Source organism: Oncorhynchus masou, chromosome 10 (assembly GCF_036934945.1).
Source record: "Oncorhynchus masou masou isolate Uvic2021 chromosome 10, UVic_Omas_1.1, whole genome shotgun sequence".
Classification (NCBI taxonomy): Eukaryota; Metazoa; Chordata; class Actinopteri; order Salmoniformes; family Salmonidae; genus Oncorhynchus; species Oncorhynchus masou.
The window spans coordinates 15,857,690-15,874,640 of NC_088221.1; the positions used below are offsets into that span (position 1 = coordinate 15,857,690).

Genomic DNA, 16,951 nt, shown 5'->3' on the forward strand with positions numbered 1-16,951 from the left:
TGCCTTATCTGAGAGATTGCCCTCTCCCCACACCTCGGTGTATTGCAGATTTCATTCCTGGAGGGGAGCAAAAGATTATTACAATATTCAGAATACCGAGCAGGGGAAATTAATTGGACTAATTAACATACAAATAAATGATGATACCGTTAACACATTTCATTAGCTAAAACTGTCATTCTATGTTTGCGGTGCACTTGGTATTGCATTACAATGAATTGAATTAATTCAATTATGCAAATGAAAGGTACCACAAAATGGACGTGTCCTTTTAACATTTATAGACCACATTTTCTGACTCCCGTCTGCAGCAAATTGACTCTGATTTGACGGATATAGGCATTCATACATCAATCGTTTAATGATGTTCCTATGGAGCCCTGCAATAACTGTGGCCAGCACGACGCACATGCATTTCTATCAGTTGCAGAGAAAAGGCACTATGTAACACTATGCTGGAGAACTTTTTTCACACAAACGAGAAGTTACAAATTAAAAACACTACAAAACAACCTTACATTTGTGGAGCAATCTAAAATAATCATGTCGAGGCATGAGTTATAGAGTGACTGATTGTAACAATGCATACTCTGCTTTCAGAGTTAAATTAAAGTGAGCCTCTTAAAACCACTCATGTAAATTGAGAACAACACAGATGTTCGGGCAATAGCCTGCATTCTTGCAGGAAATATCTATTGCATTCAATAAAGCATTGTTAACATGTCTTATTTGTACGGACCTTTCAAACGCTTCTTTGTGACAAGGAGTGCTGCAAGGATTACTTGCATTTTGATAATATATTCTTAAACTTTGATACATTTGTAGGCAAAAAATATACCATATACATCTAGCCTATTATAGAGTGATTCCTCACGAAACCCAGAAAAGAAAATACTATGATTTGGGGGATTTTCACAAAATGTAATCCATAGAAAAGTCCTTTGCAGAAAGGACTTTGGACATATTTTGTCATTTGTATCTAAAAGCCGGAGAAATAATTAATACGTTGGCATACTTATTACATTTTGGCCTTACTCAGGACTCGTGCCTGGGTTTTGTGAGGAATCACACTATTCTAAAGAGTTGAAGTCATCTGCAGATCATGTTCGTCCTGAAACAGAAATTCATATACCCAGAAAGGCATATTCATGAACATTAAATGAACTATTTTTTACCTCCTGTTGGCTTCAGTGGCTAGATGAGTGAAACCGCAGGGGGGTCTAGGAGGGTCAGAAGGTCAGTTTGTCTCCCCTCCTGCTCCTTTGGCTGCAGTGACATCTACTGGACTGGACAGCCAAACAGAGAGAGGTGCCAACACGTTAAGAAGTCCAATGACAATGTGCAGAAAAATCTATGAGAACTGAAGACTCGTGGCACTACTCCAATAACATTATTTCACAAATACTGAATTTCTGGTTTCAATTTGATTATGCCACTTGGATGCAGTGGTAATAACATGACTGGAACACATTTTTGACCAATCAGATTCCCGTTTCATAGTATAAGATATTATAATAATATAATAGTAAAATAATAACACGACAACTTACTAGCAGGTAATGTTTAGTCATTTTAGTAGGAAATAATATGCTGTGCACAAAAAGTGGACCTTGTACAATTGTTTTGCGCTTTTTGAAAACAAAACAGAATAAAATGTGAAATGAATACCAAATGTTACAAAATGTTCATAATGAACCAAGGATGTATAACATGACAAACATCCAGATTTAAACTTTCTGAGATTGTAAAAATGTCATGATCACTTCTAAATGTGAATCTGTGAGGTATAACAGTGTTTTGTTCATGACCACACAAGGTATAGAACATTTCAATTACATGACGGTGGGCTTAAAGCCACTGGGGGCCTTATAAGTTGAAAATATATTCCAGAACGTCACAACAAACAATCCCGGCAGCAGACACAATGCACACAATTCACTTTCTTCAATCTTACATTTCATAATCTGAATAAAAACCTAGATACGTAGATATATTACCACAGAAAAGGGACTCAAAACCCATTCCAATTAAAAGGAATAAGACAGAGACAGAAACATGTATACTAGACTGACAGTGCTGAAAGAGCATAACCAACACAGTTCCATGGGCAGTGTACGAAGAGGTTCATACAAAAAGATCATTAACAAACTGCAGGTGAAGAGAACAGTGCTATTAAAAGAGTACCGACCTACCGCGATACAGTGACACCATTTCATTTCTGTTTTAAGAGGACTGATTGATTGAGGCGCGGACACAGAATGCATCTTTTTACCTAACTATTACATAAAAGTAAGGGGGGGTGTTGTCATTTAAAGACCGACACATACAGTTCAAAGAGCATAGGTAACATGGCAACAGCATAATTCACCTTGGCTTTTGGTCCATGGAATAACATCTCTACACAACACCCCATAGCAGCCCGAGCGACCACAGCGGAGGATTGTTCTACCGTGCAAACTGACAGCACTGCATGACCAAGTCACCCTGAGATTAGTCAAATTTGGCAATTTAACCCCTAAGCATGGCTTTTTTTTCTCTCATGTAAATGACTCATCTATTTTCTTTAAATTGAGAATCATTTAGAAATATTTTTTTCAAAAGAAACACATGAATATTACACTATACACATTTTAAAAAAAAACTTTTAAAGATGTTGGACCTTGAGAAACCACAAAACCAGTTTACTAAGCAAAGCCTAATATAAAAGAGCTGCAACACTCAAAACACTTGATTTGCAAGAAATGCGTATTACATCAATTGTGGTTGTTGAATAGGAATTATACAGCATTTTAAATAGACGATTGTTTTCTTTTTGCCACCTGCAATATTATTCAGGGTGCAACTGAGCGGGGGGGGGGGGGGACGCTTGCTGAGTTTTAGGCAAGCACAAATAACTAATCAAGAAGTACAAAAAAAATGAAGAACTGCATACGACAATAAAAAGTTCAATTACATTACAACATTTACATGATGTCACGTCTGGACGTAAGAAAGAACTTACTTCAGGAAAATAACTAGTCACACTCAATGTTAACTAAACGATTTGCTTAAAGGAATCTGACAGACCTAATATCCAATCACTTCATTTCTGTACCAATATTTTTTTATCCACATTTAACTCAAACCTTGAAGAAATTAACAGTATCTTAAAAACCACACGCCGTTCCACCTTTTCAACTCCACAATATGATACAAAATAAGGCATTTTAGTGGGTATGTATTGGAACCACATTTAATGCTATCATTCTTCTTAAAAATATAATATATATTCATGTATGTATATATAAAAAAATAAAAACAAGCAGGGAACATTAGCGATGAAGAAGTTCATGAAGCGTTAATGAGTGTCACTGTGACTCGGCCATCGCTAAGACTTCTCCGGCTGCTACGGTGACTAGCTGCAGGGGGATCTCAGCGTTGGCCAGAATGTCCTGGGCGTTACTGGAGCCCTGCTGGATGTTGGTGAGGATGAGGGTGGTGCTGCCAGACGTGATGATGCTGTCTGATGAACCTGCAGACTCCATGGAGGCCACCACCGCGCTGCTCACAGAGTTCATGACTCCTTTCTTGTTCAAGTGCGTTTTAATGTGCTTGGCCAGGTGGTCGCTCCGCATAAAGCGCTTGGAACACTCCGGGCAAACAAACTTCTTCTCCCCTGTCACAGAGAGACCAGACAAGGTTAAATAGTCGGACAGACCACACTGAACAAAAATATAAACGCAACATGTAAAGTTTTGGTCCCATGTTTCATGATCTGAAATAAAAGATCCCAACATTTTTCCATACGAACAAAAAGCTTATTTCGCTCAAATTTGGTGCTCAAATTTGGTGCTCAAATTTGTTTACATCCCTGTTAACGAGCCTTTCTCCTTTGCCAAGATAATCCATCCACCTGGCTGGTGTGGAAATATCAAGAAGCTGATTAAATAGCATGATCATTACACTGGTGCAACTTGTGCTGGGGACAATAAAATGCAATTATGATGTGCAGTTGTGTCACACAACACAATGCCACAGCTGTTCTCAAGTTGGGGGAGCGTGCAATTGGCATGCTTTCTGCAGGAATGTCCACCAGAGCTGTTGCCAGAGAATGTAATGTTAATTTCTCTACCTTAAGCCACCTTCAATGCTGTTTTAGAGAATTTGGCAATATGTCCAACCGGCCTCACAACCACATATCACGTGTAACCACACCAGCCCAGGACCTCCACATCTGGCTTCTTCACCTGCGGGATCATCTGAGACCAGCCACTCGGACAGCTGTTGAAACTGAGTTTGCAAACAAAGAATTTCTGCACAAACTGTCAGAAACAGTCTAAGGGAAGCTCATCTGCGTGCTCGTTGTCCTCATCAGGGTCTTGACCTGACTGCAGTTCAACGTCGTAACCGACTTCAGTGAGCAAACGCTCACCTTCGATGGCCACTGGCACGCAAGAGAAGTGTGCTCTTCACGGATGAATCCCAGTATCAACTGTACCGGGAAGACAGCATGTATGGCGTTGTGGGCGTGCGGTTTGCTGACGTCAATGTTAACATAGTGCCCCAAGGTGGAGGTGGGGTTATGGTATGGGCAGCTATAAGCTATGGACAACGAACACAATTGCATTTAAAAATCGATGGCAATTTGAATGCACAGAGATACAGCGATGAGATCCTGAGGCCCATTGTCGTTCCATTCATCCTCCGCCATCACCTCATGTTTCAACATGATAATGCACGGCCCCATGTTGCAAGGAAGTGTACACAATTTTAAGGTATCTGTGACCAACAGTCATGTGAAATCTATAGATTAGGGCCTAATTTATTTATTTCAATTGATGGATTTTCTTATATAAACTAACTCAGTAAAATCTTCAAAATTGTTGTATGTTTGCATTTATATTTTTGTTCACTGTCTATCAATTCTAAATCACTAATATGAACTCATTATGTAATCTGTATTATAGGACTAATGCTAATGTACTAAATTATATATTTCAGGTTTCCAAACGAAAAATGTAATGCAAATGCTGACGTGAGTGAGAGTGCACCTGTGTGTGTTCTCCGGTGTCTCTGCAGTTCGTCGCTACGCGTGAACCTCTTTCCACAGTACATCCAGCTGCAGACGAAGGGCCGCTCCCCTGAGTGCCAGCGCAGGTGCGCTCGCAGGTGGGATGTCTTCCCGTACACCTTCCCACAGCCCGGAATGTGACAGATGTGCTGCTTCTTCTTGCCCATGTTGGATCCTCTGAGAGAACACATAGAAACACACTAATATATCAAAGAAACATTCATATACTGTACTTATAGCCAAATAGACCTGAACTTGCTCTGGGTTTATTTGCCCTTGCGTGCCAATGCTGGTGACCGGGTCAACAGTCAAGACTTTCAGAGGGCTAATGGAAGATGATTTTGAAAAAAGGAATTTTGTTACAGTAGGACTGTGTTAGATTGAGGGGGAAAACACATTTATCTTTCCCATTCATACCCTTATAATTGAAACATCATTAGTAAAGGAAAGATTCCATCCAGTGATTTCTGACCACCATAAGCCACTCTAATCGTAGCCGATTAAAACAGAGTACAGTATGAACTCACTCACCTCCCTCCAGCCTCTTTGCAGTTGGGGCAGGTGCAGGCCACCCTTCGTAGCCTCTTGCCCCCCTCGTCGAGCTGGTCCTCCTCGTCCACTAGCCTGACCCGCAGGTGGGACAGGTCACTGGTGTTCAGAGTGGAGTCACTGCCCAGCTGCCAGTTCTCTGAGTCCGGCTCCTCCTTTATCTGAATATCTGTAGGGAGACCAATCAATATACACATCAATATGACCACAAGCACTAACAATTGCATGCTAAATGGCCTGCAAAAGCTACAGCGAAAAGTGATTCTTTGCTAAATGCTTTAAAAAAAGATTGTGACAGTTTGGCTATGAACAAATTTGAAACCCCTGTTCAAACTTGACAATGTGTGGATGGATAGCTTGGGAAAAAAAAAAAAACACTTGATAATTTACACTCCCCTTAAATCTTCAAATAATTTATAATATGCTTGCATATCTCACAGATCTATGAAAGAATCTTAATTACATGGTCAGACAATTGTTTAAAGACCTGCTAAGTTTAGTGTTCTATTAGTAAATGTGTGTACGTTTACAAGTTAGAAAATTATTTTCCTACAAAAAAACAACGTGACAATCATCAACAGCATAAATAATGCCTGTTGACTCAGGAGGCTCCTGTCAGGTGACTCGATACTGTAAATAGTGCTTCCTGCGGATTAGCTTTTTTTCCCAGAACCCCATGGTTTCCTACATATACAACCAACAGTGTTCTACACTATCATGGTGGGCATGTCTTATTGATGATGGAGGAGGAGACTGTACCTCCAGGGCTGTCGGTGTCCTCTGCCTGTTGGAAATTAATGCCTGTCTGGGCCAAAGAGTTAACAGTCACAGTCTGCAGGTTGGGGATCTGTTGCACTCCTCCCTGGCCCAGAGACAGGGCCTGCAATGGGGCCAGGGTGATCTGCTGGGCTGGGTTGGTGGGCAGCTGGATGTTCTGCAGGTTTTGGACCCCCTGCACCTGAAAGGTCTGCCACTGGATCTGGCCTGAGGGAGTGACAGTCTGGGCCTGGATGATGAAGGTCCCTGGGTTGAAGAGCTGCACGTTCTGCCCCCCTCCTGCCTGCACCACCTGACCATCACTGGTCTGGACCGGCACTTGCTGCAGCTGGATGATGGACTGGCCTGAGGAGACCTGGATGTTCTGAACATGGTTCTGATGAACGTAGCACTCCTGGAGACCAGAGGGATCTGTCTGCTCTGTGGCTTGGGTCAGAACACCCGGCTCATCTATGCTTTCAGGCAGCTGGGCCGAGGATGTTGGTAGATACATTTCCGAGTTAGCATTCGAGTCATTTACAGATAGAGTTTGCGAGAGCTGGTCAGCTGTCTTCTCCAAACTCTCAGAACCGTCTACAGGCTGACTGGTCATGATTAGCTGGCCATCAGAAGTGACCCCTGTTGCTATAGTCTGAGCACCAGAGAGGCCCAAAGAGTCCAAGTCCACACTGTTAATGGGGACAAAGGTAATGTTCCCTGGCAACCCCATAGGCACATTTGTGACAACCTGTCCCTGGTTGTTAAAGGTGGAGCTGCCGATAGAAACACCCTGGATCTGCGGGACATGACCAGTCTGTGATATGAGGTTTTGGTTGTTAGTAAGGATGTCTCCAGCCCCTGTCACACTTATAGTTTGAGTTCCGTCAGGCAAGATCTGGATCTGCCCTGTGGCATCTTGGCTCAGAGTGGCCCCCTCCACACAGGAGGTGGAGAAGCTTAGTTGCTGTCCATCAGCTGTCTGAATGTACTGAATGTTAGGCACTGCGTTGGCGGAGGCGTCGCTTCCTGATGTCACAAAGATCGGTTGGCTCTGAAGGTTCTGGAGAGGAAGAACATACTGTCCGTTTGATGTCATAATCCGCTGAGTCTGGATATGGACCGCACCAGGTTCCTCGTTCACTGTTGTTGTGGGGGTCAAAACCTCCCATCTATCTGGGTTCCCTGTTAACTGGATGGATGTTAGGTTTGTAGTCTGTGGATGAAAAAAAATATTGTTTTGGCAAATAAAACAATTAATTTGCCTAGAAGATGCATCGCCAAGATGCAGATTGCAATGTTGTGATTATGTAATGTTAATGTTAGACATAGCAGTGAAATATTGACTACAAGCCAAATAGTTATTGTATTCAGAAATCTAGCCAGTTGGAAAAGACATGGCATTAAGTGTTATTATTCAAGAAAATGTAAAATATATCATTTATACACTGAATGCATAAAAACCACAAACGCTATGAGTTTTGGTGCTACTTGTTCACACGATTTAGCAACAAATGTGAAGATTGATTTAGAGGCGTTTCTTGACCAGATTCCATGTTTGTCTAGAGAAGGTGCATGAGAACCCTAATTTCTAGTGTGTGATCAAAATAGGAGCACACTGCACGAGTACCTTTTGGGAATATCTCATTCACAACAGCACTACATCACTGAACTACAGCTCTGCCGACACCACCCACTCGCGTTCTATTACAAAAAAAATATAGATTCCTTTTTGGGTCGATTACATACATTCTAGCAGAGCCAGAGGTGGTGACTTACCACTACAGCGGCAGCACCGTTATCCCTCTCTGACGATGGCGACCCGATCTTGCTGCAGGTAGCTGCCAGCAGAGCGAGCGGTGATGGCTGAGTGTCCTACCCACAATGGGCGGGTTTAAAACGAAGAAAGTGGGTGGCCGTTAGTCCCGGAGCCGCACAGGAAGTTCGACTTTTACTACAAATTTTAAAACGTGTGAACTTCACAAAGCACTTACTGAAACCCTGACCGAGAACTACAAGGGGCAATTTCTAAATAGTACCTGATCTCCTGTGCCACCGTCTTGCTGCAGAAACTCGCGTTGACAGCTGTCCAAGGCAGCCATTTCCTCTTGTTTCACTGGCTGCTCTGGGGCTACATGGCACGGAAAGAAGGAATCGGAGCAAAACAAGTTAAGTTCAATCTCCTGACGGAAAAGGGCAGCACATTGGTTTGTAGTTATTCCACTAACGTTATACACTTCAAGCTGGACTGACCTTCGTTACATTTGCGGTGTGGAGTTGATGATCAAACTGAAGCCATTTAGCTACGAATCATACATAGCTTTGTGATAATTGTTGTTGCTAGCATGCAGGCTAACGTTTACTGTTGGCTAAACTGTTGAAAAAGATTAGCCAGTTAGTTAGCTAACATTAGCTTAGCTAAAGGGTGCACAGATATACCGATGTTAGATTGATTACATACCAGTCATTGCGTGAATTATTTAAATTCGCAGAATCCCGGTATTATCACACGCCAAACATGATTACATTAATCGAAGGCAAGCTGAAAACGGTGATTCTAGTCAATTTTTTTCTATTTTGATTGACGGTGCGGAAAACGCAAAGGGTGGGGCCTGCAAGAGTCACGTACAGGAAATCCCGCCGTTCTTCTTAAACCCAATTGGCTACCGTCTTTTATTCTCTGTATTATCATTCACCAGTGTCCATGTCAGTCATTTTCTGACTAATTCCTTTCCTGTGTATTATTCTTTCAACAAGGATAATGTGGTGCCAGGAGTTATGATGATGGCCATTGTTAATCGTTCATGTATTGAAGCCTTCTGCAGCCACAGTGGATTTTAAACATATTCTCAATTGCTTTCACTTAAATTCAATTAAGATAACTTATACTGCGCTAAAGTAGATCATTAAAACAGACTAAAGTCTAACTATTAGCCCATTAATCTGTCATTGCTTGGCGATTTCAGAGGCAGGTCGACCCTTCCTTTTTCAGGATAAGATGTGATGCATTTGTAGCTAGATGCTTCCCTTGTGTTGGCAGCTGAATAAAATAAAATTGTACCGTACCAGTCAAAAGTTTGGAAACAGCTACTTATTCAAGGGGGTTTCTTTATTTGTAATATTTTCTACATTGTAGAATAATAGTGAATACATCAAAACTATGAAATAACACATGGAATCATGTAGTAACCAAAATATTTTAAATTTGAGATTCTTCAAAGTAGCCACTCCGCCTTTGACAGCTTTGCACACGCTTGGCATTCTCTCAACCAGTTTCACCTGGAATTCTCTTCCAACAGTCTTGGAGGAGTTCCCACATATGCGGAGCAATTGTTGGCTGCTTTTCCTCCATTCTGCAGTTCAACTCATCCCAAATCTTCTCATTTGGATGGAGGTTGGGTGATTGTGGAGGCAAGGTCATCTGATGCAGTACATCACTCTCCTTGGTCAAATAGCCCTTACACAGCCTGGAGGTGTGTTTTGGGTCATTGTCCTGTTGAAAAACCAAATGATAGTTCCTCTAAGTGCAAACAGATGGGATAGCATATTGCTGCAGAATGCTGTGGTAGCCATGCTGGTTAATTAAGTGGGCCTTGAATTCTAAATAATTCACACAGTGTCACCAGCAAAACACCATCACACCACCTCCACCTTGCTTCACGGTGAGAACCACACATGCGGCAGTAATCTGTTCACCTACTCTGCAACTCACACAGACACGACGGTTGGAACCAAAAATCTCAAATTTAGACCCATCTGACCAAAGGACAGATTTCCACTGGTTAATGTCCATTACTCGTGTTTCTTGGCCCAAGCAAGTCTCTTCTTATTATTGGTGTCATTTACTGGTGTTTTCTTTCTCTGCAGCAGAGAACCTTTCCTGTGGCAGTCCTCATGAGAGCTAGTTCCATCATAAAGGTTGATGATTTTTGCGACTTCACTTGAAGAAACTTTTAAAGTTCTTGACGTTTTCCAGATTGACTGACCTTCATCATTACAGTAAGACATGGACTGTCATTTCTCTTTGCTTATTTGAGCTGTTCTTGCCATAATATAAACTTGGTATTTTACCAAATAGGGCCATCTTCTGTATACCACCCCTACCTTGTCACAACACAACTGATTGGCTCAAATGCATTAAGAATGAAAGAAATTCCGCAAATGTACTTTTAACAAGGCACACCTGTTAATTGAAATGCATTCCAGGTGACTACCTCATGAAGCTGGTTGAGAGAATGCCAAGCGTGTGCAAAGCTGTCATCAAGGCAAAGGGTGACTATTTGAAGAATCTCAAATATATAAAATATATTTTCATTTGTTTAATGCTTTTTTGGTTACTACTTGACTCCGTATGTGTTATTTCATAGTTTTGATGTCTTCGCTATTATTCTACAATGTATAAAATAGTAAAAAAATAAAGAAAAACCCTTGAATGAGTAGGTGACTGGTACTGTATATGTCAATTGTTCATCAGTTATGTTTGGACAGTCTGACAGTGGTTGTGATTATGTTAAAAGGAGCACCAAAAGTAAGATAAACATAATTTTACACTGTTATACTCTATGTACATGTTATATTTTTCTTTCTGTAATGAATAAATTGCTCATTTATATAATGGTATATGGCTGTGGTATTTTATTTTCATATTGAATGTTGATTTTGGAATTCTCATGGACCAAAGATACAGTTTACCATACTTGCCATCAAGTATGGTAAGGAAAGGTAATTTCTGCTTTTTTCTATCAAGTTAGCACAGAGGTCCTTGAAAAAGACTGGTAGGCATTAGGCAAGGGTACACTAGATAAACTATAGATGTCCAGTTAATTGACAGTGCTTTCCTGTATGAGTTATATAACATGTATCAAATTTTCTCGTTAACAATACAGAACAAAAATATAAACGTCACATGCCACAATAACAATTTTAGTGAGTTACAGTGCATATAAGGAAATCAGTCAATTGAAATAAATAAATTAGACTCTAATCTATGGATTTCACATGACAGGGCAGGTTGGGCCTGTGAGGGCATAGACCCACCCACTTGGGAGCCAGACCCACCCACTGAGGAGCTAGGCCCAGCCAATCAGCATGAGTTTTCCCCACAAAAGGGCTTTATTACAGACGTAAATACTATTCAGTTTCATCAGCTGTTTGGGTGGCTGGTCACAGACGATCCAGCAGGTGAAGAAACCGGATGTGGAGGTCCTGGGCTGTGGTCTGCGGTTGTGAGGTCGGTTGGACGTATTGCCAAATTCTCTAAAACGATGTTGGAGGCAGCTTATGGTAAATAAATGAACAATAAATTCTCTGGCAACAGCTCTGGTGGACATTCCTGCAGTAAGCATGCCAATTGCACGCTCCCTCAAAACCTGAGACATCTGTGGCATTGTGTGATAAAACTGCACATTTTAGAGAGGCCTTTTATTGTCCCCAGCACAATAAAGGTTCACCGGTGTAATGATCATGCTGTTTAATCAGCTTCTTGATATGCCACACCTATCAGGTGGATGGATTATCTTGGCAAAGGAGAAATACTAACAGGGTTGTAAACAAATATGTGCACAGAATTTGAGAGAAATAAGCTTTGGTGTGTATATGGAGCATTTCTGGGATCTTTCATTTTAGCTCATGAAACATGGGACCAACCCTTTACATGTTGCGTTTATATCTTTGTTCAGTATATCTTGTACATAGAATGCTATATTAGCAAGATTTAATTGAAATGGAATATAATTCTGTTGTACTGTCTTTCCTCTATGTCTATGATGCAAGGCCCTCACCTCTTCTCCATTATTTGCGGTATGTCAGTTCCTCACAGAGTGTGACCAGAGTGGGGCCATTTCTCTCAACCTTCAATTCCAACTTGGCCCATTACAGCAGACTACAAAAGCACTTTCCTGGCACTCAGGAGCTCACGCCTGTGAATGGTGGATATTTCCAATCACTCTGCTGTCAATCCATGTGTCAGGTAAACATAGGTCTACGGAAACAGCCTTTAGAAATTCTTGCAGCTATGTCTGTCTAACCCAAGGAAAGTTATCAGCGATTTCAACAAAGACCTCCACGTTAAAAGGAAAAGTCGAATATACAGTACATCCTAATAAGAGCATACATCGAATACAACATCCAAGAGGTCATAGTGCACCAGACAAGTAATTGCTAGAAGATTTGTCCAAGTGTTTGTTTGTTTGCAACTGCACCTATGATAAGGAACATTAGATTGTATTGGTTTTATTGACTGGTCCTATATCCAACATTCACCTGCTGAGAATGCAATGGGCAGACTAACAGACTTTTCATAGCAATTACCCTGTGGAAGTTTTGATAGAATGCGGTTTATATTATAACACCAAACTTGAGGTGAATTTGAACAGCATCACATCTTTCACTAATACTGTATTTCAGCACTGCAATAGATTGCATAATCTGTAACAACAATAGCTAACAAAGGGTTAGAAGTGAAAACGAGATAAGCACAAGGTTAAACGACGCTGGATAAGATTAATCATGTTAATTAAAGCAGTCAACCTCTGTAAAATCTGTCATTGTCCAGAATTCAGCAAATCAATGAGGCAGAGCATGTACTTGGTCAGCCAGGGTGAAGAGAACAAAACACACAGACCATCCGCCTGACCGTGAAAGTGTCATATTAACATTTGTGTCCCTGAGGGCCAGTCCATGAGAGAGGTGACCCCATGGGGAGAAAGTGCCATGCTGGAGACCTTGTGGGACACTAAATGGGACCTCAGAGGGAAAATTGAAATTGGTGCAGGTGGGAGAAGTATGGATAGAGTACCAAATGGAACTGGACGACAACTTTGAGAAAGGCACCAATACGGACACAGAAACAATATACTGGATTTCTATGAGGCACTTGGGCTCAGCTTTATTACACGAGCAAGAGCTCTAAAGTATAGGTAGGTAGCCACTTATCTACTGTACTGTAGCAGGCTTGACCCTTTGTGAAAGTCACATCCTGATCTTCATCTACGCTCACTGGAACCCAGTTTAATATATATAGGGCAAACAACACAGGCCTGTAATGTGCCTTATTTCTTTTAATAACATGAGAAAGGGCTACTGTATATTCTGGAGTGATGCACCTTTGGGAGAAAAAAAAATCACATTTCCATTTTGTGTACAATGTTACTTCATACTTTCTGCAAGAAAATCCTTTTCAAATGACTTCCATCCCTCTGTCAGATCTGCCTGTGACCTTAGGGTCTATCAGTAAACAAGCAGATTTCAGTTTGGTGAAAGTAAAGGAATGGCAGATCTGTCAATATCTTGTAGCAAGCCATTGACACTCCCCCACGTGTTTTCTTAAAAATGTGTACATTTGTTCTGCCTGAAGGTGACAGCAGTAAATCAAATTTAAGTTATGCTCTTCCTGTTGTAACAACTTTCAATCTAATGCTACTGTGCACGGGCTTTGTACTGTGCACAAATGCTACTGTGCACATGCTTTGTACATTTTCCTAATAACAGGTTATGGTCAACCTACTTGGGGGATAAATGTCAATGTGTGTCTTATTCAAGTCATTCATTTTATCCGAATTTTACTCCTAGTCTGAAGTGCAGAATAACCTGGATGGGTACATCATTTGGAAGATGATCTTTCTTGTGTGTTTAGTGAAGTATTTTTTTTGTCATTCCAAAACAGACACTGGGATCCCCTCAAGAGCCATTGAATGCAATAATTCTTCAGTATCCCTTGAATTTCCCAACATGTATCCCTTGTGTGTGCATTGTTTGTACTCAACATGTCAAAGTTATTTATGTGTTAATTTATCATCCCGTTAAATGCTTTGTAATGTCTCAAGTTCTTTTGGGTCTAAAGCTGAGCTATTGTGATTTACAATAGCAGGCTTTGGTGTTTCATGACTGCACTTTTTAAAGCTGTCTTTCTACTCTCTGACGTTCTTGGTTTGGGGCCATTGTGGTTAGCCTCTGGGCGGAATGACACCGCTTGATTGATGATTCAGACAGAAAATGTGCACCAATAAACAGAGGGCCCCACCAGCTACTAATCACTGATAATATCCCTAGATCCAACTACTGTGTTTCAATCTGTAAATAAATTGAATTCGACATAGACTTTAATAAACAAAACGACTTTCAAAACATTGCATATGAATATCAATGTCGTTGCGAGATACAATAACACCATTGCAGTGTGATATACAGCATGAAAATGGAAAGCATTTTTACAGTAAAGCAAGCAGAGAATTCACTGTAACGTTGAAGCTGTTCACCAATAAAGTATAGTTATTAAATTAGACTGCATGAGTTAAGTAGCTTCTGCTAATGGAAACTTTTTAACAAGACATGATACACACAGATTTTTTATTTGATTGATAAGGATCCCCATTAGCTGACGCCAATGGCGACAGCTAGTCTTACTGGGGTCCGACGTACTGAAAAACACATTACAGACAAAAAAAAGACTACAATTGACATACATTTAAAAACATTAACATGTGGTGTTTGTATCTATCAGTTACACGTACATGTTGTGTGCCTGTTGTGTGCCTGTACAAGTCAGTACAGGCACACAACATGTAGGTCACATGGGGGAGAGGTGTTGTGCCGTGAGGTGTACCTTTATTTGTTTGTTGTTCACTTGCGCATTATGAGATGGAAGGGAGTCCCATGCACTCATGGCTCTGTAAAATACTGTATGTTTCCTTGAATTTGTTCTGGACCTGGGAACTGTGAAAAGACCCCTGGTGGCATGTCTGGTAGGGTAAATGTGTGGGTCAGGGCTGTGTGTAAGTTGACTATGCAAACAATTTGGAATTTCCAATACGTTAATGTTTCTTATAAAAACAAGAAGTGAGGCAGTCAGTCTCTCCTCAACTCTCAGCCAAGAGAGACTGGCATGCATAGTATTACTATTAGCCCTTTGATTACAATGAAAAGCAAGACGTGTCACTATTCTGGGCCAGATGCAGCCTAACTAGATCTTTCTTTGCAACACTTGATGATAGGACCTGATAATAATCAAGATGAGATAAAACTAGAGCCTGCAGGACCTTCATTGTGGAGTGTGGTGTCAAAAATGTAGAGCATCTCTTTATTACGGACAGACCTCTACCCATCTTCACAACCATTGAATCTAAACGTTTTGACCATGACAGTTTACAATCTAAGGTAACACCAAGTAATTTAGTCCCCTCAACTTGTTCAACAGCCACGCCATTCATTGCCAAATTCAGCTGAAGTCTAGAGCTTAGGGAATGATTTTTACCAAATACAATGCTATTAGTTTTAGAGATGCTCAGGAACAGTTTATTGCTGGCCACCCATTCCAAAACAGACTGCAACCCTTTGTTAAGGGTTTCAGTGACTTCATCAGCTGTGGTTGCTGATGCGTATATGGTTGAATCATCAGCGTACACTTTGACACACATGCTTTGTTTAATGCCAGTTGCAGGTCATTTGTAAAAATAGAAAAGAGTAGAGGGCCTAGAGAGCTGCCCTGCAATACACCACACTTGACATGTTAGACATTAGAGAAGCTTCCATTAAAGACAACCATTTAAGTTCATCCTTGGGAGCAATATCCAAATGCCTGAAGGCACCACGTTCATCTGTACAAACAATAGTACGCAAGTATAAACACCATGGGCCCACGCAGCCGCCATATCGCTCAGAAAGGAGACGCCTTCTGTCTCCTATAGATGAATGTACTTTGGTGCGAAAGTGCAAATCAATCCCAGAACAAATCCCAGAACAACAGCAAAGCAAAGGAAACGGGCACAAAAGTATCTATATGCACAGTAAAACGAGTCCTATAGTGACATAACCTGAAAGGCTGCTCAGCAAGGAAGAAGCCACTGCTCCAAAACCACCATAAAAAAAGTCAGACTACGGTTTGCAACAGCACATGGGGACAAAGATTGTACTTTTTAGAGAAATGTCTTCTGGTCTGATGAAACAAAAATAGAACTGTTTGGCCATAATGACCATCGTTATATTTGGAGGAAAAAGGGGCAGGCTTGCAAGCCGAAGAACATCATCCCAACCGTGAAGCACGGGGGTGGCAGCATCATGTTGTGGGGGTGCTTTGCTGTAGGTTGAACTGGTGCACTTCACAAAATAGATGGCATCATGAGGTAGGAAAATTATGTGGATATATTTAAGCAACATTTACATTACATTTAAGTCATTTAGCAGACGCTCTTATCCAGAGCGACTTACAAATTGGTGAATTCACCTTCTGACATCCAGTGGAACAGCCACTTTACACATCTCAAGACATCAGTCGGGAAGTTAAAGCTTGGTCGCAAATGGGTCTTCCAAATGGACAATGACCCCAAGCATACTTCCAACATTGTGGCAAAATGGCTTAAGGACAGCAAAGTCAAGGTATTGGAGAGGCCATCGCAAAGCCTTGACCTCATCCTATAGAAAATGTGTAGGCAGAACTGAAAAGGTGTGTGTGAGCAAGGCCTACAAACCTGACTCAATTACACCAGCTCTGTCAGGAGGAATGGGCCAAAATTCACCCGACTTATTGTGGGAAGACTACCCAAAACGTTTGACCCAAGTTAAAGCAATTTAAAGGCAATGCTACCAAATACTAATTGAGTGTAT

General features: G+C 41.1%; 1 protein-coding gene and 1 long non-coding RNA gene across 4 annotated transcripts; one reads left to right on the forward strand and one right to left on the reverse strand.

Annotated features, from left to right (window-relative positions):
- Nucleotides 1-1,550: 1,550 nt before the first annotated feature.
- On the reverse strand, nt 1,551-8,923 carry LOC135547229 (transcription factor Sp3-like). 3 transcript variants are annotated; one of them, XM_064976026.1, is made up of 7 exons: nt 8,814-8,923; nt 8,392-8,483; nt 8,132-8,218; nt 6,359-7,568; nt 5,582-5,768; nt 5,031-5,227; nt 1,551-3,655 (listed from the first exon to the last, which is right to left on the reverse strand). In XM_064976026.1, exons 1-7 carry the CDS (start codon nt 8,818-8,820, stop codon nt 3,348-3,350), a joined length of 2,088 nt encoding a protein of 695 aa, XP_064832098.1. In that variant the 5' UTR covers nt 8,821-8,923; the 3' UTR covers nt 1,551-3,347. The 3 variants fall into 3 exon arrangements, with proteins under 3 accessions (XP_064832098.1, XP_064832097.1, XP_064832099.1); XM_064976025.1 differs by having other exon boundaries at nt 8,132-8,227; XM_064976027.1 differs by lacking the exon at nt 8,132-8,218.
- Nucleotides 8,924-8,951: 28 nt separating this feature from the next.
- On the forward strand, nt 8,952-10,972 carry LOC135547230 (uncharacterized). Its single transcript, XR_010456678.1, has 2 exons — nt 8,952-10,351; nt 10,559-10,972. It is a non-coding gene; the product is annotated as an uncharacterized LOC135547230 (long non-coding RNA).
- The last annotated feature ends 5,979 nt before the right edge of the window (nt 10,973-16,951 follow it).